At 31.1% G+C, this 23,041-nt stretch overlaps 1 protein-coding gene across 1 annotated transcript; it reads left to right on the top strand.

Annotated features, from left to right (window-relative positions):
• The first annotated feature begins 9,025 nt into the window (after positions 1–9,025).
• Positions 9,026–22,811, top strand: LOC143063341 (GDP-fucose protein O-fucosyltransferase 1-like). Its single transcript, XM_076235442.1, has 8 exons — positions 9,026–9,108; positions 10,581–10,699; positions 11,426–11,541; positions 12,917–13,040; positions 18,613–18,805; positions 20,222–20,417; positions 20,837–21,064; positions 21,448–22,811. The coding sequence occupies exons 2-8, from the start codon at positions 10,597–10,599 to the stop codon at positions 21,631–21,633; spliced, it is 1,146 nt and encodes a 381-aa protein (XP_076091557.1). The 5' UTR covers positions 9,026–9,108; positions 10,581–10,596; the 3' UTR covers positions 21,634–22,811.
• Positions 22,812–23,041: the final 230 nt, after the last annotated feature.

Below are 23,041 nucleotides of genomic sequence, written 5' to 3' on the forward strand. Positions count from 1 at the left end.
ACCATTGGTATCATTCCTGCTGGACTGTTAATCACCGATGCTTGCATTCCTGCTGGACTGTTAATCCCCAATGATATCATTCCTGCTGGACTGTTAATCACCAATGATACCATTCCTGCTGGACTGTTAATCACTATTGATATCATTCCTGCTGGACTTAATCGCCGATGATATCATTCCTGCTGGACTGTTAATCCCCAATGATATCATTCCTGTTGAACTATAAATGACCATTGTATCATTCCTGCTGGACTGTTAATCACCGATGCTTGCATTCCTGCTGGACTGTTATTCGCCAATGATATCATTCCTGCTGGACTGTTAATCACCATTGATATCATTCCTGCTGGACTTAATCGCCGATGATATCATTCCTGCTGGACTGTTAATCCCCAATGATATCATTCCTGCTAGACTGTTAATCACCGATGCTTGCATTCCTGCTAGACTGTTAATCACCGATGCTTGCATTCCTGCTGGACTGTTTATCGCCAATGATATCATTCCTGCTGGACTGTTAATCGCCAATGATATCATTCCTGCTGGACTGTTAATCGCCAATGATATCATTCCTGCTGGACTGTTAATCACCATTGATATCATTCCTGCTGGACTGTTTATCACCGATGCTTGCATTCCTGCTGGACTGTTAATCACCAATGATATCATTCCTGCTGGACTGTTAATCGCCAATGATATCATTCCTGCTGGACTGTTAATCGCCAATGATATCATTCCTGCTGGACTGTTAATCGCCAATGATATAATATATCCTGCTGGACTGTTAATCGCCAATGATATCATTCGATCGTAGTAAATGTCGTTGTATATGTCGTATATGGTAAAAAGTGAAATCACAAAAAATACTGAACTCCGAAGAAAATTCATAAAAAATGTGGTGCACGGAAAGTCTCTAATCAAATGGCAAAATCAAATGATATAACACATCAAACGAATGGACAACAACTGTCTATTCCTGCCTTGGTACAGACATTTTCAAATGTAGAAAATGGTGGATTCAATCATTTTACAATGATGCGTGAACAAAACAGACATAATAGGTAAAACTGTCAAAATAAGGATACAGCAATCATCATCGTGTCAAAATCTCAGTTATCGGCTCTGTTCTATGCATAGGCTTTGTTCTGTGCATAGAACAAAGGTAGCAAATCGCGTAGACAAAGCCGATATCGGAAATTTCTACTATTATTTTGGCCCATGTTGTTGTAATAATATTACTTCAGATGTATGCATGGTAATCAACTAAGACGACCACGAGTCACTCCGAGATATGTGTTCTCTCTATGTAGGTCATACAGACCAATTAAGCACAAAGGGAGATAACTTTTATATTTTATATAGATCTGTATTATCTAAGCTGTTGCAAAAGTATTTTGTAATCTAGCCTACATAACAAACAGTGGCGGATCCAGAGGGGGGGTTCCGGGGGTCCGCACCCCCCCCCCCCCCTTTATTTTGGCCGATCAATGCATTTGAATCGGGACATATGTTTGCACCCCCCTGCACCCCCCCTTTGCCCTGGGCTAGCACCCCCCCTTTCGAAAATTCCTGCATCCGCCACTGACAAATATCCAACTTTTCGGAACACTAAACATACATTATGTATACAATCATAGATAATGACTTATTAGTAATACGTATCACAAGATGTCTCCATATTACATAGACTTACTGAACTTTATCGTCGATATTAATATCGGGTTTCACTCAATACCACATGGCTGCCATCATAATCATCATATCCCTTAACTAAATCTCAATAGATACATTTCAGGGGCGGATCCAAAAGGAGGCGATAAATGCTAATGAATGGGAACGTATGGTTGGAAACCTTCTTTTAAAATTGACTGGATCCGCCCCAGCATTTTACTGTATTGCCATACAAAACTTTCAAGTGAATAACTTTGTTGGAAGTTTTAAGAATCAAAACTGTGGAAAGACAAAAAAAGGGGGGCAACAAACTTTAAGAGGTGATATAGTTGATATGTGGGGTGAGGGGCGGGAGGGGATCGAATGTGTTGAAAAATACAAAACAAACAACTTAACAAATAATCTTCCCCAGAGCCTGCTTGAAATAATATGCTGATCCATAAAATGATGGAAATAGTTGTGCAGGAAAAAAGGAAAATAAAAAAAAATGTTCGTGCATTATTGTCTCAATTAGGCAATAGTTCCTCGAAATGATTGAAAATTAATAAAACGATAATATGACATGGTCCTCCCTTATGTCAGTTTTCCTTTTACATTGTATTATGACAAAAGGAAAGTAAACATAACTGTGATATCAATATGTCATCTGATGATACGGTTTAAAAAGGGTCACAAGATACGTTCCAAACCCTCAGTCCAAACCCTAACGATTTCCATCACAATATATACGTTATAACCCCCAATGATTTCCGTCAAGATGTTGCATATTCTCAACTCAACCACTGAACATTGACATTTCGAAATGATTGATTTAAATAACGTGTGGTTGGTAAATAATATCAAGTCATACAACAAACAATTCTAATCTCTGTTTTCAAATTACCTGAATGGAAAAACAATTTCTAATAATTAGCATATGTATGTGTTTTTAGCTGAAGGGAATTCCCCAGATTACTAGAACAAAGAAATATAGTACTTCCTTGTATCCATAACGACAAACGAGCGGTTTAATTACAAGAAAAAATATATCTTAGTTAGTAAAGCCAAGATCAATATAGGTTAAATGTTGACATATATCGGCTAACTCCTCGATGTTTTATCCATGTTTATATGTATATCTTATTATTTACCAAACACTGAAGAACATTTGAATTGATTTAATTTCTTTGTAATAATTTATTATGATAGAGAGGCAGAAGTAACAAAAGGAGGTATTCTAATTCATGAGAGAGGTTATAGAGAGGCAGAAGTTACAAAAGGAGGTATTCTAACTCATGAGAGAGGTCATAAGAGGTCATAGGAGAGGTCATGAGAGAGGTCATAAGACGAAACGAACTGACGATGTCATGGCAAAATACGAAAAACAACCAAAAGATTATCAAGTTTACAAAACAACATTTACAACAAAAACTAAAAGATTATCAAGTTTACAAAACACAACATTTACAACAAAAACCAAAAGATTATCAAGTTTACAAAACACAACATTTACAACAAAAAAACTAACGATTATCAAGTTTACAAAACACAACATTTACAACAAAAACCAAAAGATTATCAAGTTTACAAATCACAACATTTACAACAAAAACCAAAAGATTATCAAGTTTACAAAACACAACATTTACAACAAAAAAACAAAAGATTATCAAGTTTACAAAACACAACATTTACAACAAAAAACTAAAGATTATCAAGTTAACAAAACACAACATTTACAACAAAAACCAAAAGATTAACAAGTTTACAAAACACAACATTTACAACAAAAATAAAAAAATTATCAAGTTTACAAAACACAACATTTACAACAAAAAACCAAAAGATTATCAAGTTTACAAAACACAACATTTACAACAAAAAACTAAAGATTATCAAGTTAACAAAACACAACATTTACAACAAAAACCAAAAGATTATCAAGTTTACAAAACACAACATTTACAACAAAAACCAAAAGATTATCAAGTTTACAAAACACAACATTTACAACAAAAAACCAAAAGATTATCAAGTTTACAAAACACAACATTTACAACAAAAAACTAAAGATTATCAAGTTAACAAAACACAACATTTACAACAAAAACCAAAAGATTAACAAGTTTACAAAACACAACATTTACAACAAAAATAAAAAAATTATCAAGTTTACAAAACACAACATTTACAACAAAAACCTAAATAAAATTGAGAATGGAAATGGGGAATGTGCCAAAGAGACTAAAGATTATCAAGTTTACAAAACACAACATTTACAACAAAAAACTAAAGATTATCAAGTTTACAAAACACAACATTTACAACAAAAAACTAAAGATTATCTAGTTTACAAAACACAACATTTACAACAAAAAACTAAAGATTATCTAATTTACAAAACACAACATTTACAACATAAACCAAAAGATTATCAAGTTTACAAAACACATTTACAAAAAAAAACAAAAGATTATCAAGTTTACAAAACACAACATTTACAACAAAAACCAAAAGATTATCAAGTTTACAAAACACAACATTTACAACAAAAAACTAAAGATTATCTAATTTACAAAACACAACATTTACAACAAAAAACTAAAGATTATCAAGTTTACAAAACACAACATTTACAAAAAAAACCAAAAGATTATCAAGTTTACAAAACACAACATTTACAACAAAAACCAAAAGATTATCAAGTTTACAAAACACAACATTTACAACAGAAACCTAAAGACAAAGCATCATAAAACCCAATTATAATTAAAACTTTGGTTGATCTCCGGTCCTCTGGTAGCATTTATTATTTCATTTTATGAAATTTAATTTACTTCAAAAAGTGTCTGTCAGAAGCAATTGAGGTTATATGTTAAATAAAGAAAAAGATCAAAACAATAAAAACAGAAATGCGGAGGCAAACCAGTGACAATAAGAAAAGAACAATGGCAAACAAAGGACAAATAAATCCTTTAATACAACCAAGTTATAAGACTTAGTCCTAACATCCTATATATGGGGTAAATGATATCATGTATACACATTTTCTTATTTTCATATGTGTACGACTTTATCATATACTTAGCATTACTATGATAGTTTTTGCATACGAGTAACGAGCGGAGGAAAAGTAGCCATAAATTCACACCTATCATTGAGTACCTCTTGCAAAAAGAAACTTCTACAAAAAGGTGGAAGTGTGGGTAAGGGGGAGAAGCCAATTGATTTGGAGGTCTGGATGTCAAAGTTCATGATCACTGCTTCTTTAAATAGATTGCTAATTGGAGAAATGGTTTCTGGATAGTAACTGCATGAGTTTCCATTATCTCATTGTAATGAAATTCAAACATAAGAATTGGTTTTGGGGAACCACATATCAAATTTCAAGGTCACTGTAACTAGAATAGATTTTTTTTTACAAAAATGGTAACAAATGCGGATAGTACTTGAGTTTCTCTATACTTGATTGTAATGAAAAAAAAGTGTTCCTTGCTTCGTCGGAATACAATTGATTACGATCTATTACATGATCTTACATACTACGATATTGGGAAGGCGAAAGCCTAATGAGCTTGTGGTCAACAGGTTAAATGTCTAGGTCACTACTATTCTGTAAAATAAGTTTTTTTAAAAGTTTTTTTTGTGAAGGTTTATCTCTATGAATTATGTTTTCTCCTAATAGATGTGCAGGTTCCATTATAGTCCATTAGAAGGTACAACATGACACGGTAAAGTATTGATGACTGCTATAGGTGGATTGTATCTGGCTTAGAAAACTATAGCCCATAAGCGGTACAAACCAGGTTATAATAGTGACATGACACGGTAAAGTATTACTGACTGCTTTAGGTGGATAGTATCTGGCTTAGAAAACTATAGCCCATAAGCGGTACAAACCAGGTTATAGTGAAAAAAGACGTGACATACTTATTTCTGTGAGCATGATGGCACGTTTTCAAGTTCTAAAGAAAGATGGGGAACATAATTTCTCACTACAATTTTTCTACACCTCATATTTTATGTCGGGTCTGTATCGTTTTATGCAAAATGTCTCAGAAGGGAATTTTAAACCCCTTTATTATTAGGAAGTCGGCCGGGTCCATACGACAATTATTTAACCAACAATACGCAAGCACGGCCTAAACTTTTTTTTATCTTGGATATTGATATTTCATTTTGTACCTGCTTACCAATTATTGTACAATAAGTATCAAATACTTCAACGCTTGAACAAATGGAAAGTCTAATTTGTCCAAGCTGTTGCTACCGTTACAAACCCACCTGCTATAACGAAAGATAAATATATATTTATCAAGGAGAAAGTAGAATTGTAACCTTTTCAGACAGGTATAGCTTTCATTTATTTGTATTTAAACTTGTTACAGTTTTTTATCATTTTTATTTCAGAAATATTTATTCGGACATTAAAACAAACTGTGTGGTCTTTTTAATGGTAAAAGTGGTTTGTTTTTGGTGTTTTTTCTTTCTTTTCTCATGTGAAAGTTTGGCCACGTTTATATATAGCAAGCATCGAAGTGCATGAATCGTCTAGAATAACAAATATCTGGAAAATGTATATTTGTTTAATTTCTGCATCATCTTCGTTTAAAAATATGTATTTTATATTCTTGTTCACCATATTAAAAGAGTGAAGTTGTAACGGCAAATTCAAATAACCAAAATATTAGGCTCAGTAAAATCTTATATACAAAATCTTTTAAGCAAAGTTATAAATCAATTAAACTTAGGAAACGAACCATGATTACACTTCAAAAAGGGGTCCTAAAATATATTCTGATCCCCATTTTAGATGAGAAAAACAATCATGAGTGTGTGTAACATAAAATATTGTCCCCCATGAAATATTGTCTGTCGGACAAAATTTGTATATAGAATATTGTCCACTGACAGTATTTCATAATAAAATATTGTCCCTGACAATATTTCATTATGAAATAGTGTCCTTGTCCATGAAATTTTGTCACTTCCTTCTGGACAATATTTCACAATGAAATTCTGTTCATGACAATATTTCCCTATGAAATACTGGCTTTGAAAATACTTTTTAATCGAATTATTACACAATAAGAAATAGTACACAAGCATGCAGCATGCACATTTTTAGATTTATAACTGAAAATGTTTTGAATAGTAAGGAATTTATATTATTACTAATAGTGAGTTTCAAATTTTTATATAGATACATTACAAATGGTTTATTATAGATTAAAGAATTGTCTAACGTATGTTTCATTTTATTACAGTATACGTATACTGTACAAATATAACTGACAATCACTTATTTTGTAAATATATACACAGGCACTTGTCGCAGGAAAAACATCCTATATACCTTCTCTAACATGAATATATGTTGATAACCTCCCCTTCATGAGACAAAGTTCCACATCAATCTGTCTATGAAATATTGTCTCAATACTCACGAAATATAACCAAAGACATAAGACATAAGACATAAAGCTTTATTTAGAGTCGGTATAAGCAAGCAATTACAAACATAAGCTCTGAAGAGCTTTTAAAAACGACATAACAACAAGTAAAACAAAACATACATATCGAGTCATGCACACAACATTAAACATATAAAGCAAGAGTTCATATCAGTATATAACCATGCAGCACAAAAGTTCTTTAAACATCGTATAAGTTAAACACATACTGATACATGCAATTATGAGATAAAAACAAAAGCACAAATAAAATGGTTTGCACATAGAAAGCACATTAAAAGCACATAAAGTTTCTAAAATTAGCACAAAGCAGCAGAAGCACTATAGTAAAGATAATAAAATAAATTTGCCATGCTGAAAATAAAGCAACAAACCATAAAATAATGAACATAGATTAAGTGGTTTTGCAGGCAAAGCATTGGCATGAGCTGCCAGACCAAGAATTTATTAAGTTCTTGAATTGGTTTAAAGATGATTGCTTTCGAGGCTCATCTGGCAGCTCATTCCAAAGCCTAGCACCCGCATACCTGAAGGATTGTAGGCCATATGCAGTTGTTCTTACATGTGGTAGATCTGCTGTATTCTGGTATCTGAAACAGTAAGTGTTTTCCTTTAAGTGAATCAAATCATGGAGATATACAGGACAATCTTTATTTATAATTTTGAAAACTTCAATCGCCAAAGATCGCATTCTTCTTATTTTTAAAGATGGTAATTTTGATTTGCAGAGTAGGTCTTCATAACTTGCTGAATGGTCTTCATAGATGAACCTTAGTGCTCTCTCTTGAATTTTCTCTATCTTTTTTTGCATTTACCTCCCCACAAAAGTGCCAAACTAGTGGGCAGTAGTTAAAGTTGGACATTACGAAAGAATAATAAATTGTTAATTTTCCGAGTTTAGCCAGGTGTTTACCTATTCTTTTTAATACATTTAATTGTTTGGATGCTTTTTTACGTTTATATAGAGACATGTTCATTGAAATTTAGTTTAAAACTATTGTTACACCTAGAAGTTTAACGTTATCTTCACACTCTATTTCATTACCTTCTAATTTAAATTTCAGGTTTTTGTCTTTAGTTTTTTTACCTACAGCTATTGCTTGAAATTTTTCTGGATTTGCTTTCATTTTATTTATTGAGAACCAGTTTATCAAAATTTTACTTTCATCTTCTAAAGTTTTAATTATTTATCTAAATCGTTATCTGCATACCAAAATATAACCTCCCTTTAATAGGACATAATTTCATAGTATTTATCTGTGAAATATTGCCTCAATTCACATAAAATATAATCTCCCTTTAACAAGACAAAATTCCATCACATTCATCTGTGAAATATTGTCTTTATACAGACAAAATTTTGCTATGAAAATTTGTCCTTCTCTGGACATTTTTCCATAGACGAGGACAATATTTCATGCTACATAGCCATGAAATATTGTCTTGTGGTACAATATTTCATAGGACAATATTTTGCTTTACATGTGGTCAAGCAGATAAAGAAAAGAAAATTGAGAATCCAAATTTTCAACATACTTTATAGTGTTGAATTTTGAAAAACAATAATTTGATCAAAAGTAAGTAAGTAATGACTTTATTTAAAGAGGGTGACTCAATTAGCTTTCGCTAATCTACCTTGAGTAAAATGATTTTTATTGCGGTTAGCGTCAAAAAACTAAGACGTGCGATTTTTTTTTTCAAAAGCAAGAATTGGTATAGTGGATCAAAAGTAATACTTATTGCTTCTGAACCAATATAGCTGCCACTGGTCTTTAAGCATGCAAAAATCAATTAAACAATTTCACGAATAACAAAATCTCCGATCGGATAAAAGTAACAGGTTTTAGTAAATTTCTAAATAAAGGGACAAAGAGGGCGCTGTTTATACCGGAAGTTTTTAATTAGAGCAGGAAGACGACGTGTGTTTTTGTAAATAAATGAATAATTTAAGAATTGAAGACCAAATAAGTCCATGAAGACATATGTAGGTCACTTCACAGATGATTAAAAGAAAGTTTATGTCTATATTCAAAATCATTAAAAATGTATCTCTTATAGGCAGGAAACCATTAACTTTCCTTTATATCTTCCTTAAGGGGAAACTGGTTCAACTTCAATTAGGTTAATTCAAATACTTAACAACATCATCAAGCAGACATATCACCAAGGACTATTCACATACATATATACATTCCGCAAGCAGACATTTCACTAAGGAATATTCACCTACATGCACATTAGAGTCATTTTTTTAAAAAGAATAAAGGTCATTATCTGTGTCATTTGGTCTTTTGTGGATAGTTGTCTCATTGGCAATCATACCACATCTTCTTTTTTAGAGTATTTACACTATAATACACCTTATCGCAATGCATGACGCTATTTGGAAATTTTGACATTTTGGCGTCTTACAACAATCACTTTCCATCGTGGCATCATATATTTTCTATTATGACGTCAAAGTTGTGATGATCAGTAATGGCAGACAAATAGCTATAAGGTGTATTATGTGGAAGCTTGATTAGTATACTGCCACCTTTAAGGCTTAAATGCGGCGAATTCTGCGAGGGCTGTCACAGGTGGTTGTAGTTGGTTCCATAAGATGGAGGTTTGTGGAAAGAATGAGCATTTATATACATTGACATTTATCCAAATTGTGTGAAGTTTCCATGCATGACTGTGGTTGAGTTGATTTTATTTCTGCCAAGCAGGGTGATGTTGAATAGGCACAGCAATAAGGTGGTGGGCTACTGTATACAAAAGGATGAAGAGAGATGTTTTTGCCTCTGGTCTAATGACATGAATAATAATTCACAGATTACCTGTCATGCCTGTAAAAGAATTTCTTAGTTTCTATATTCATCTGAATCTAGTGCTCAATTTAGGAGTTTGGTGAAACTATTTGCTAGGTCTTCTGTAGATTACCACCCTATATACAGGGTCACCACATTAAAAATTAAATTTGTGTTTATTATTAAAATAAATGATCATGTTAAAATATAGTTACCTTCAACATGTTCAATGATCTACAATGTACATGTATGTTCAACTAAAATACAAGTAAAAAAAGAATGGGATGTTTTCCATAATGAACGGTTTCATGTTTCTTTATAAGATGAAGAAAATAACAATATAACCATGTGTTTGCTTCTTTTTTTTTGGGGGGGGGGGGGGGGAGCAAATTCATGTACAGGGGATTTGGATTGAAAATGTTAGTGTCATGATATGATTAAAGTAATTAATATCATAAGTATAAAGATGAAAATATTTTGCTGTAGTGATTATAATTTTTCTCCTAAACCATGTTAAACAAGTAGTGGGTAATTGATGATTACACTTAAAATAATAATTTAGGACATATACAAATGTACCTTATATATTAATGTTTGCATTGCAATGCATGGTTACTGCTAGTTGCTTTGATTTTTTTAGAAGAATATTTTTTTCTCTTTTCAGATATCTGTACTACAAGATGAAGAATTTAATACTGGTTTGGTATCTATCATGTCTATTGCATACAGTGAAATCAACCCTTGTAGATCCTAAAGGATACATCATGTATTGTCCCTGTATGGGTTAGTTGTAAGCTCAATCAATTATTTCAATATTTATCTTTTTCATGAATAAGTAAATATTTATCTTGTGCAAAACCAAAAATAATATCAGTAATGTATGCATCATTTACAATCTGTTCTAAGTATTTTTTTAAGATAAGATCTACAATGTATCATTATACTAATTTCTGTAATATTTTTAGTCATCATCTGTTTCAAGGGGAAAACATAATTGTATTGTTTTGTCATTATTATGCACACCCCGGTATACATGTAGATCATGTATATAATATACCATTATCAACTGGAAATTATGTAAATATATGAATATAAAGGATAAATGAATATACATGAATCTTATTCATATTTAAGCTTCTCTTAGCTTCTCATGAAAGTTGTAAAACTAGTTGCAATGATAATTTCAAAGTAAACCAACCACCATTATCATTCAATGTGAAAATATTCCACTGAGACACACTGTACATGTTGTATATGTGTTCCTTTTAAAAACAAACATTAGACCGTTGGTTTTCCCGTTTGAATGGTTTTACACTAGTAATTTTGTGGCCCTTTATAGCTTGTTGTTCGGTGTGAGCCAAGGCTCTGTGTTGAAGACCGTACATTGACCTATAATGGTTTACTTTTTTAAAATTGTTATTTGGATGGAGAGTTGTCTCATTGGCACTCACACCACATCTTCCTATATCTATATGTGAATTTTGTGGTGATGTACTTTTTATTTTTTAGGAAGATTTGGAAATCAGGCAGACCAGTTTCTTGGTGCCTTAGCTTTTGCCAAATCCTTGGACAGAACACTTATACTACCACCATGGGTTGAATACCACTGGCCAAATCCTAAATCAGTATGTATTTGTTTACAGAATATCAAACACACCTCATTTCTTAAAAAATAATTGAAAAAAATCACACCTCATTTCTTAAAAATAATTGAAAAAAAATCACACCTCATTCATATTATTGAGTATAAATAAGAGATAACTGTATTGTATTTGAAGCTTTAAGGACGTCCATCGGTAGTTCTACTGTCACAAATTTAGTTTACCTGGCGACACGTAGCGGAGACAGGTAAAAGGGTATTTGCGACAGTAAAACTACTGATGGACGTCCGCAACGCTTCAAATACAATACAGTTATCTCTATTTGAATGCAAAACAATTTCATAATTAAATTTCAATCATTATTTGAGTGTAAAATCTTTTTTAAAGAAAATTCCGTGAAAAGATGTTATCTTCTTTGGTCCCTACACTAGGTGACATTATGCATGTACATGTAGGTTAGGTATGCTTCCGGCGTCAAACATAAACACTGGGCGTTTTCTGGCTTCTGTGCCGCTTCAGAATGTAATAAAATTTGATAATTGGCACATACTGAAATGTATAGGGTCAAGAATTATAAATGATAAACATAAAGATTTTTATCTGCTGACATCACAATTACGTCATGATATGTACTGTTTTCACAAAATTTTATAAAATATGCAAATTAAGTCATGATTTGTTGCAATGGTAACTTGTCCAATGTCAAATTTGTTTTGTTTTTCTGAATACCTTGTCAAGTTTTCAGTAATTTAAAAATATGTATGATAATTTTTAAATTTGCAGTAATTTTTAGGCCAAGTATGGGCCTTATTGCCCCTACTTTGTTGCTAAGGGGAAATAATTAAACAGAAATAGGGCACTGTTTCAACTGGAAGATATATATTAAAAACACACATTATTTTCTTTATATAAGACTTCAATAGCTCACTTAAGGTCAATTATCAAATTTAAGCAGATCCTAGAGTTCTTTTCTTTTTATTTGAGTCCCATGCAAATGATAAAATGATTTATTTTTTATTTCACCTAATTACATTCTTATATACATTTGTGTCATAGTTATTACTATATTTTATGATAGGTGTAAAAAAAAAAAAGAACTGCATTTCTATCACATGTTTATTACACTAGGAAATTATTTTTTAAGTCCCTTACATTTCATTACAAATACAAACAGTGTGTGTTCCTGCTCATTGTTGAAGGTACTAATAAATTATTGACCTCTTGGTTGCCTTATATTTTTATTTTGCTGTTTTTATGAAAATAAGAAGGTATTAAATAACACCCGCTTTTCTTTACACTTCTTGATAAACATATTTATTAAAAATGTTTGTTTTTTCTTATCAACAGATTGTAATATTGTATTATTCTATCACAAATAATGTATATAATTCCATTGAAGGTCCAAGTGCCGTTTGACAAATACTTTAAAGTTCATTCTCTAGCAGAGTTTCACAAGGTGATGACGATGGAATTATTTATGGAGCACTTAGCACCAACTGTGTGGCCTCCAGGAGAAAGAATAGGTAGGTTCCCATGTTCCCCCACTAAATCTGAATGGAAAGACTGTGAAAATGTCATCCAGAGACTTGGGAGAGTTTCAAGGGGTTAAAATAGAGAGAATTTCGTATTTTCATGATCATTAATTTCCATGTTTTTGTTTTTCTTGAAAGCTGTGAAAATAACAGTTCACTTTAGTATTTATTGTTAGAACATCCTTATCTTGTCACATGGATATATATATTCTTCTATTGTGAATACCCTACTTGGTTAACGTTAAACAATATTCAAAACATTGTTGTCCAAGTGTAGAACTATAGAAACTTATTCCTGGTATTTCAATCCTCCTTTTCAGAATCAACAGGACTACTGGGTAATCTCATTGTTCCTACACCAAAATAAAAATAACATAACGTCATTGGCTCAATTTCCATTCTTTAGAACATTTAAACCAATCACCATGTTTTGGTGTACGCTTTTGAAAATATTACCCAGAATGCATTAGATTCCAAAACAGCATATTATGAAGTATAATGAAAACTTTCATTGCAGCTTCATCTTAATTTATTTTCAAATGACAAAAATAAAAATCCTCCTCAAATCATCTATTGATTGTATAATTTGTTATGCTGAAGAGCTGACTGTGTTTGTTATAAAACACTTTTAAGAAATCATGAAAAAACTCAATTTCACATTTTTATATAACCTATATATATTTATATATCATATCTCTCAAGAAGGCTGTTAGGAATGAGTAGTTTGTGGTATTCACATTCATTATATTCAAATGTCATGTATTATTATTAGCTCACCTGGCCTAAAAGGCCAAGTGAGCTTTTCTCATCACTTGGCGTCCGTCATCGTCCGTCGTCGGTGTCGTTAACTTTTACAAAAATCTTCTCCTCTGAAACTACTGGGCCAAATTAAACCAAACTTGGCCACAATCATCATTGGGGTATCTTATTTAAAAAATGTGTCCGGTGACCCGGCCAACCATCCCAGATGGCCGCCATGGCTAAAAATAGAACATAGGGGTAAAATGCAGTTTTTGGCTTATAACTCAAAAACAAAAGCATTTAGAGCAAATCTGACAGTGATAGAATTGTTAAACAGGTGAAGATCTATCTGCCCTGAAATTTTCAGATGAATCGGATAACCCGTTGTTGGGTTGCTGCCCCTGAATTAGTAATTTTAAGGAAATTTTGCTGTTTTTGGTTATTATCTTGAATTTTATTATAGATGGAGATAAACAGTAAGCAGCAATAATGTTCAGCAAAGTAAGATCTACAAATAAGTCAACATGACTGAAATGGTCAGTTGACCCCTTTAGGAGTTATTGCCCTTTATAGTCAATTTTTAACCATTTTTCGTAAATCTTAGTAATATTTTACAAAAATCTTCTCCTCTGAAACTACTAGGCCAAATTAATCCAAACTTGGCCACAATCATCTTTTGGGTTAGTAGTTTGAAAAATGTGTACCGTGACCCGGCCATCAAACCAAGATGGCCGCCATGGCTAAAAATAGAACATGGGGTAAAATGCAGTTTTTGGCTTATAACTCAAAACCCAAAGCATTTAGAGCAAATCTGACATGTGGTAAAATTGTTTATCAGTTCAAGATCTATCTGCCCTGAAATTTTCAGATGAATCGGACAACCCGTTGTTGGTTGCTGGCCCTGAATTAGTAATTTTTAGGAAATTTTGCTCTTTTTTGGTTATTATCTTGAATATTATTATAGATATAGATAAACTATAAACAGCAATAATGTTCAGCAAAGTAAGATTTACAAATAAGTCAACGTGACTGAAATGGTCAGTTGACCCCTTTAGGAGTTATTGCCCTTTATAGTCAATTTTTAACCATTTTTCATAAATCTTAGAAATCTTTTACAAAAATCTTCTCCTCTGAAACTACTTGGCCAAATTAATCCAAACTTGGCCACAATCATCTTTTGGTTTAGTAGTTTGAAAAATGTGTCCGGTGACCCAGCCATCCAACCAAGATGGCCGCCATGGCTAAAAATAGAACATGGGGTAAAATGCAGTTTTTGGCTTATAACTCAAATCCCAAAGCATTTAGAGCAAATCTGACATGTGGTAAAATTGTTTATCAGGTCAACATTTATCTGCTCTGAAATTTTTAGATGAATTGGACAACCCGTTGTTGGGTTGCTGACCTTGAATTGTTAGTTTTAAGGAAATTTTGCTGTTTTTGGTCATTATCTTGAATATTATTATTGATAGAGATAAACTATAAACAACAATAATGTTCAGCAAAGTAAGATTTACAAATAAGTCAACATGACCGAAATGGTCAATTGACCCCCTTAGGAGTTATTGTTCTTTATAGTCAATTTTTAACAATTTTCATAAAATTTTTAAATTTTTACTAACATTTTCCACTGAAACTAATGGGCCAAGTTCATTATAGATAGAGATAATTTTAAGCAGCAAGAATGTTCAGTAAAGTAAGATGTACAAACACATCACCATCACCAAAACACAATTTTGTCATGAATCCATCTGCTTCCTTTAATATTCACATAGACCAAGGTGAGCGACACAGGCTCTTTAGAGCCTCTAGTTGTTATTATTATGAAATATAAAAGTTTTGAGTAAAACAAAAAAGGCAGGATGAGCAACTTTGCCAAAAAAAGGAGGTTGACAATTGATGTAAAAAAGTCAGGATGAACAAATAACAAAAAGGCAGCACAGAAAATAGGGAAAAATAAAAAGGAAGGACAAGAGATTACAAAAAAAAAGGCAAGACAATATTTTTCACCATTTTTTTCAAAATAAAAAGCTTTTTGTAAGATTTTTATTAATTGATAGCATTTGAATAAAGGAACTAAAATATTAAAAAAATGAAGGGTCCATGAGCATGTTTTACAGATATAAGCTCTAGAAAATTTGGCAGGAAATGATTCTCTAGATTTTTCTTACATTAATCATTGGCATATTTTTTTCTTTTAAAAAAAGTATTAAAAATAACAAGAATTTTATAAGATTTTTAACCTTAGCTTTTTAAACTATTTGCAATAAAGTTATGAGAAGAAAAGTAGAAGTTAGCAGGCAATATTTTTTATGGCACTTTAATGGATAAAACCAGAGGATTCTGAATATGTGAAAAAAATTAAGAAACAAGAGAATACCCTTAAATCTGATTAGCACGAAAAAGCAAATCATTTGTTCAATAGAAATGATATGCGACCAGTATATAAGTATACTTTCATTTGGTATAATAAGAAATTTATTGTCTACAAGTGAGAAATATGAAAGAAAAACAGAAATGTGAAATACATTTTTAACACCTAATTATATTATCAAGTAGCATAAAAGAGAAAAATGATAGAAACAAGTGCATAAAGACCCAGCCTCTTCTAAAAAGGTTAAAATTGCAAACTGCTGCTGGCCAAACTATTAAGGACATTTACCTGCACATACATTTACAATGATATTGACATTATAATATAAGTAGGTTGAAAAAACAACATCTGACTGATAAACAGCTGCCTACATGGGAACTTTAGGTATATTGTTGACATCACAATACCTATAGCGCTAAAAACAAAATTGTAATTAGTGATCAACCTTTTTAATGATTTCCACATGTGTTTCTGACATTACTGTAGGTGTACATTGCTGACATCATTGTAGATGTCGAGTGTATACAACACAACAATCTGTCAAATGAACTTTAAATGTTTACAATATAGGTCATGTAGATCAAACCAAATTAAGGATTAATCTCTCTCTATAAAGGGATCTGTGTTGTGGATGACTCAAACTTGTTGTCAAACTCAAGTTTATTTGAATCACTGAGATAATGTTTGCCCCAAAAAAAATGAAATTCAATTTTGAAGTATAGTTCAACCTTAAAAATTGAAATAATGTTTGCCAAAAAAAAATAAATGAAATTCAATTTTGAAGTATAGTTCAACCTTAAAACTAAGACAATGTTTGCCAAAAAAACTGAAATCTGATTTTGAAGTCTAGTTCAACCTTAAAACTGAGACAATATTTGCCAAAAAAAGTGAAATCCGATTTTGAAGTATAGTTCAACCATAAAAACTGAGATTATGTTTGCCAAAAAAACTGAAATCCAATTTTGAAGTATAGTTCAACCTTAAAACTGAGACAATGTAACCCCAAAAAAACTGAAATCCAATTCTTGGGTATAGTTCAACCTTAAAAACTGAGATAAAGTTTGCCAAAAAAACTGAAATCCAATTCTTCAGTAAAGTTCAACCTTAAAAACTGAGATAATATTTTCCAAAAAAAACTGATATCCAATTTTGTTTTAGCATTGTTCAACCTTAAAATCTCTCAAAATATCAGGTGAGGAACTGATCTCAAAATCAATAGCACAAAAAATGCTAAAATGAAATAACCAAAATTCTCCCTCTAGATAAAATGAGCTCACATATATGGCAATATATAAAAATTAAAGTGCTGGTATTATAAAATACAATACGGTTGTACATCTCTGTAAACTGTCCATGGCTATCTGTGATGAACATCCTCACCATCATGTTGCTCTCTGTGATGAATTGTGTATACAGAAAAAGTTGTTAATCATTTGCACGTTATTTATTTACCTCAACATGACAAGATTTAATTACCATGTTTAGGGAATTAAAAATCTCCGATGAGGTAGTGACATGTTAATGTGGGTAGATGATGATATTGATTTGACTTCTGTAAGTCATGACATTTTGCCCTATTATTATATGATAAATTTGAATACCACCTCAGTGTCACCAACCCTAATTTTTATGACAAAGGAAAGTTGTTTGTTAGCATTATTAGTAATTGACGTGATATAGGTCTGAAAAATAAGTGGGATAAGATTTTTGTATTTCCAACAATTCTCTGGAATTTTTTAATCAGGAATATTTTATTCTGAAAAAAATACAGGTCCCATGTATATGCTTAGAATCTGGATACACTCTGTACCTTCTTTAAGGTATTGTTATTATTAAATCAGCCAATGAAAGTTTATGTGTCAAAAAATGTTTAAGATATGCATTATTGTGTCTGACAGTTAAAACAAAACCCATGCCATACAGTCAGCTACAATGTACATATTATCAAACAATTCAAAACAACAAAAAACAGCAGCCTGATAGAGTGATATTGGTATTTAATTTAGTTAGGCCAAATAAAAAAAGTATGTGTGGTTCCAGTTACATCTGAAAAAAAGTTAGGGTAGGTAGGTAGGGATTTTTTTTTATTTTATGGGTTTTTTTTACATTGAGTCTATGGGAGCAACATTCTGACTTTAACAGTGCTTAATGAAAAATGACAATAAAATCTTTAGGGTAGGCTATTTTTAAGCCGAAAAAGTAGGGACAGTAAGGTTACTGGAACCACACATACATTTTTATTTGGCCTTATATAGTGATGCTTATAACTAACAAGCAAGTTTTTGAAATATCTACCATTTAAAATCAAAACTTTGGCATGTCTTCCAGAATCTAATAAAAAAAATTGGAAACATTTGAAGGTTGTTATGATATAAACTAGGTATGAACAAAGCTAAAACCATTATTTGGAATTAACTTGAAAACTTATTTAGATTTTGTCTATTATTTCAGTGTTTTGTTATTCTGCCAGAACCCACTATGTTGACAAAAAGACTTCAGACGAGCCAACCTGTGCAGCAAAAGATGGCAATCCATTTGGTCCATTCTGGGATACGTTTGAAGTAGAATTCGATAAAAATGTCTTTTATGGACCTCTTACTTATGATTCTTATAATCCTCATGAAATTCAAAGATGGCTGAAAAGGTATATTCAACTTACTAGTAATATTAGTTTTAATATGAATTCTGAATTTGATAGAGACGTCCAGAGATGCCAGTAACTTATACATTGATTGCATTTACTAACCTTATTAAGTTGAGGTCAACATGGAAAGAAGTAACGAGGAAAATTTCTACAAAATATGGTTTTGAAAAATAAAAACTTCATTAAATCTATTATAAGGTGTTTTAAATATGCAACACATTGGAAATTTGTTATATTTGTTCTTACCTATAGCTGTTATAAAGTGTTAATGAACTTATGTTAATTGTAATAAACTGTTATTGATCTTATGTTAATTGTAATAAACTGTTATTGATCTTATGTTAATTGTAATAAACTGTTATTGATCTTATGTTAATTGTAATAAACTGTTATTGATCTTATGTTAAACTCATTCATTTTTGATGCGTTTTGTTATTTGATTTTGCCATGTGATTATGGACTTTCCGAATTGATTTTCCTCTGAGTTCAGTATTTTTGTGATTTTACTTTTCACTTATTTGACAATATGTGTCAAACAAAATTTGTTGTGGATATTATATGTTAACCAGCTCTTATAATATGTCCTTGCTTGCTAAAAAACATTGTCACTCATGTATCCTTATCATTTATAAATCTGCTAATAAACTGGAAAAGACAGTCCCAGAAAAAAAAAACAGTTTAGCCTGAAAACAAACCCAAATAGAGAAATGATTAACAACTTTTCTTTATGTAAAGCTGTTTGATTAACACTATAAGACAACTTTAATTGTATCAACACTAAAACTGTGAACAAGTTAAATGTAACTTCCTATGTGACAGATCAGTCTGTACTATTGAATCAACCAATAGTTCAAGGCTGTAACAACATAAACACATTTTAATTTATGATAATAATATGTTAATTTTAAAATACTGATATATTTTCAAATGGAATTTCTGTAGTTTTGCAGAGGAAACAAAAGATATTTCCAAATTAAAATCTGTCAATAAAGGGGAGATAACTCTGGGAAAAAAATATCCAGTGAGTTGATGAAATACAATCAATGATTTTTGGTATATTTCAGATGGGTTGTTAAATATAAACCATTCCAATACATATTTTATACCATTTGATTGTCAGGCAGCCATGCTTAGAAATTCCTTGTATATGATTGACTGTGGTGTACATGTGTTACATCTAAACAGTATATAGTGTAAACAGTCATCTTTGGCTGTATCAATCTGATTTTGCTGCAGTTTTCCTTTGAACTGCATTTTAAACATTCAAATTATTGATTGATGTTGGTGTGTATGTGAATAGAATACAGTGATTTATAATATTGAAGCTGAAATTAAAATACAGGAGTTGTAGTTTGGATCTTAAGACACAAACTACAGTTTCTTTCTCTTATTTATGGTGATGTATAATTATTTTAGGTACCCAGCAGACAAGTATCCAGTCCTAGCATTTACTGGTGCCCCAGGGGCATTCCCTGTTTCAGAGGGAAATGTTCGTCTCCATAAACACCTACAGTGGTCTGATGGTATCAACAAAAAAGCAGAAAGATTTATAAAAAAGAATCTGCCTGATGGACCATTCGTATCAATACATTTAAGACTTGGATCAGATTTTGTAAGTTAACTAACATAAAAATTGTAAGTGACACACATTTCTATTTATGATGTGAAAATTATTGATACAAGAATACTAACATTGCAGGTGGTTCGTTTTTTAGTTTTTTTGTAGAGAGATGAAAAAAAGATTGCCTTGTAGTATTTTCCATGTGTACTTACTCAAAACAGAAAATGACAGTGTTATAAAAAAATATATAAAAAGTTCTAAACTCCAAAACACTATTCAAAACAGGAAGTCCATAAAAAGTGACAAAATCAAATGCTATATATGAATTGAACAGTATACCATTACTCAGTATTGTGTTTGAAGGTTTGCTGGTAAATAAATTGTCAATCTGATAGTAGCAAATCAAGTTTCTTTATCATAAGTTAGCTGAGGCAGTGAACACATATTGTACAATGAAATATATTTTTTAGCAAAATGCTTGTGACCATTTATCGAGCTCACCAATGATGTTTGCAGCTCCCCAGTGTTTTGGGTACAGACAAGAGCATGGAACACCCGATAAAGAGATGTGTTACCCCTCAGATGATGCTATCATCAAACAAGTAAAGAAAGCTGTTAAAAAAGTCGGAGCTAAATCTGTCTTTATTGGAACAGACAGTAGAGACTTAATAGATAAAATGTCTAAAGTCATCAAAGATGTAAGTCGGATACTAGTTTACATGTCATAGCGTTTACTTAATTCTTCATTTACTGTAGATTAATTCATTTATATGTTTTTCATTGAAATCAGGCTGTTGGTTTTCTCTTTTGAATTGATTTACATTATTTTGTCATTATTTTGGTCTTACTATATGGAATAGATTTGGCAGATTGTTGAGTGCTTTATGTTTTCTCCTGTTTAAAAAAGGAATAGAAAATGTGTTGGATCAAATTTATTACATATTTGTTTGCCATATTGAATGATTATGAATAGATGACCAACAAACATTGATATCAAATGGTCATGACCACTTGTTTAATTTTTTGTATTTGATGTTCAAGATTTAACAAAATTTTATGATTTTCTTTCCTCCTTTTTTAGGTGAAGTTTATAAAGTCAAAGAAAGATAACCCACATCTAGATCTAGCTTTAATGGCTAGAGGTGACATCTTTATAGGAAATTGTTTCTCAACATTTACAGCTTTTGTTAAAAGAGAAAGAGACGTTAAAAAATTACCATCAGAGTTTTGGGCATTTAAACAGAAAACTATTCATGATGAATTGTAGTAAAAATAGATCAGAAAAAAACAGAAAGGTCACACCATTTTTGTTTTCATTTCTTTGGATATAAAAAGGTTGGTCCAATGGAGATTTACTTTATTGTTCATTTTGCTATAAATTCAATAGCCTACTAAAAAATCTTTTTTCAATCAATATAGAAATATATCATCAAGCTTTTTTGTCAAGTACATGTACTAAATAAAATTTGAAAATGAAAAATTAGATTTAGTCGAGAAATTTTTGTAAACATTGAATGTTAAGATCTAGAATTAAGATGGTGTGACCAATGTTTATACATGTAGTGCAATAATTAATAAAGGAAGGTTGCATAAGTATTGAGGAAAATTGTTCCCACCATACATGGATTTGATTCTGTATGGTGTATTACCTTCAATACATGTGCAAGTATCCTTAATTAAAATAGAACCAAATATTTATTTCCTTTCAAAACTTGTGAAATAGTATTTTGATATTCCAAAATTTATAGCTACGTTAGGGCAAATGTATGAATGCATGTATGTATATGATGAAAAAAATTCTGTCAGATTGCCTATCTATGTTGTTATAACCTTAAAGCAAACAGATTATTTGAGATTTATTTCACTTCATTGTTTAATGGATATATTAACTGTGGATAGAGGATTAGCCATTTAGAATTGTTTCATTCATGCTTGTTTGATCAGTGTAGGTTTTGGATATTGGTTATTCACTCTTTTTTATAAATAGGTTAAGGGTGAAAATTATTTTTTTATTTCCTAGATAAGTAATATGTCCACTTTTTGATACCATTTGACTCTTTGTTTCGGAATATGGAATATTTTTCTGTTTATTCTCTATTTTTAAGGTGTTTTTTTTAAGTTTAAGTGTAGTGATATGGGACATCCTGAACATGGTTCAGTTATAAAATTCATTCAAAATATCTTATTTTAAAATGGATTTAAATGATTTTTAATATGCTTGCAAAATAAAAATCTGAAACTTCAGTAATGATATTAAACACATGATTTTCAATTTTGAAATATTATTAGTTATCAATATGATGTATAATCTAGTATGAGACTCAAAATACCACTGTGATTTGAAATGTTGGACAGGAAATGTTAAAGCTAGTGACATATGGTCATCCCAATAGAACTTTTATTGATGTCAATAGAAATAAATACTCTGTTTTGTCATGTGATACATATATACCGGTATATATAATAATATATATGATACAATTTTTATATTGATATTTTTTAATATAATAGTGACTTAGGGTTGTTAAGGTGGTATGATAGTCTAAAATAAAAATGATAGAATTTGTTCATACTTTGCCAAAACGTAGTATCTATTGCTATATGTTCAAAAATATAATAAAAAAGATAGGTCACCGCACATTTTCTCAAGCTACAGGTTGTGACAAAATGACACA

This window comes from Mytilus galloprovincialis, chromosome 2, assembly GCF_965363235.1.
Source record: "Mytilus galloprovincialis chromosome 2, xbMytGall1.hap1.1, whole genome shotgun sequence".
Lineage (NCBI taxonomy): Eukaryota > Metazoa > Mollusca > Bivalvia > Mytilida > Mytilidae > Mytilus > Mytilus galloprovincialis.

Excerpts from the sequence above, each read along its gene's own strand:
- LOC143063341 (XM_076235442.1), top strand. The coding sequence starts at position 10,597 with ATGAAGAATTTAATACTGGTTTGGTATCTATCATGTCTATTGCATACA. Across the intron at positions 10,700-11,425 it reads CATGTATTGTCCCTGTATGG|GAAGATTTGGAAATCAGGCA; the intron begins GTTAGTTGTAAG and ends TTTATTTTTTAG. Across the intron at positions 21,065-21,447 it reads TGTCTAAAGTCATCAAAGAT|GTGAAGTTTATAAAGTCAAA; the intron begins GTAAGTCGGATA and ends CTCCTTTTTTAG.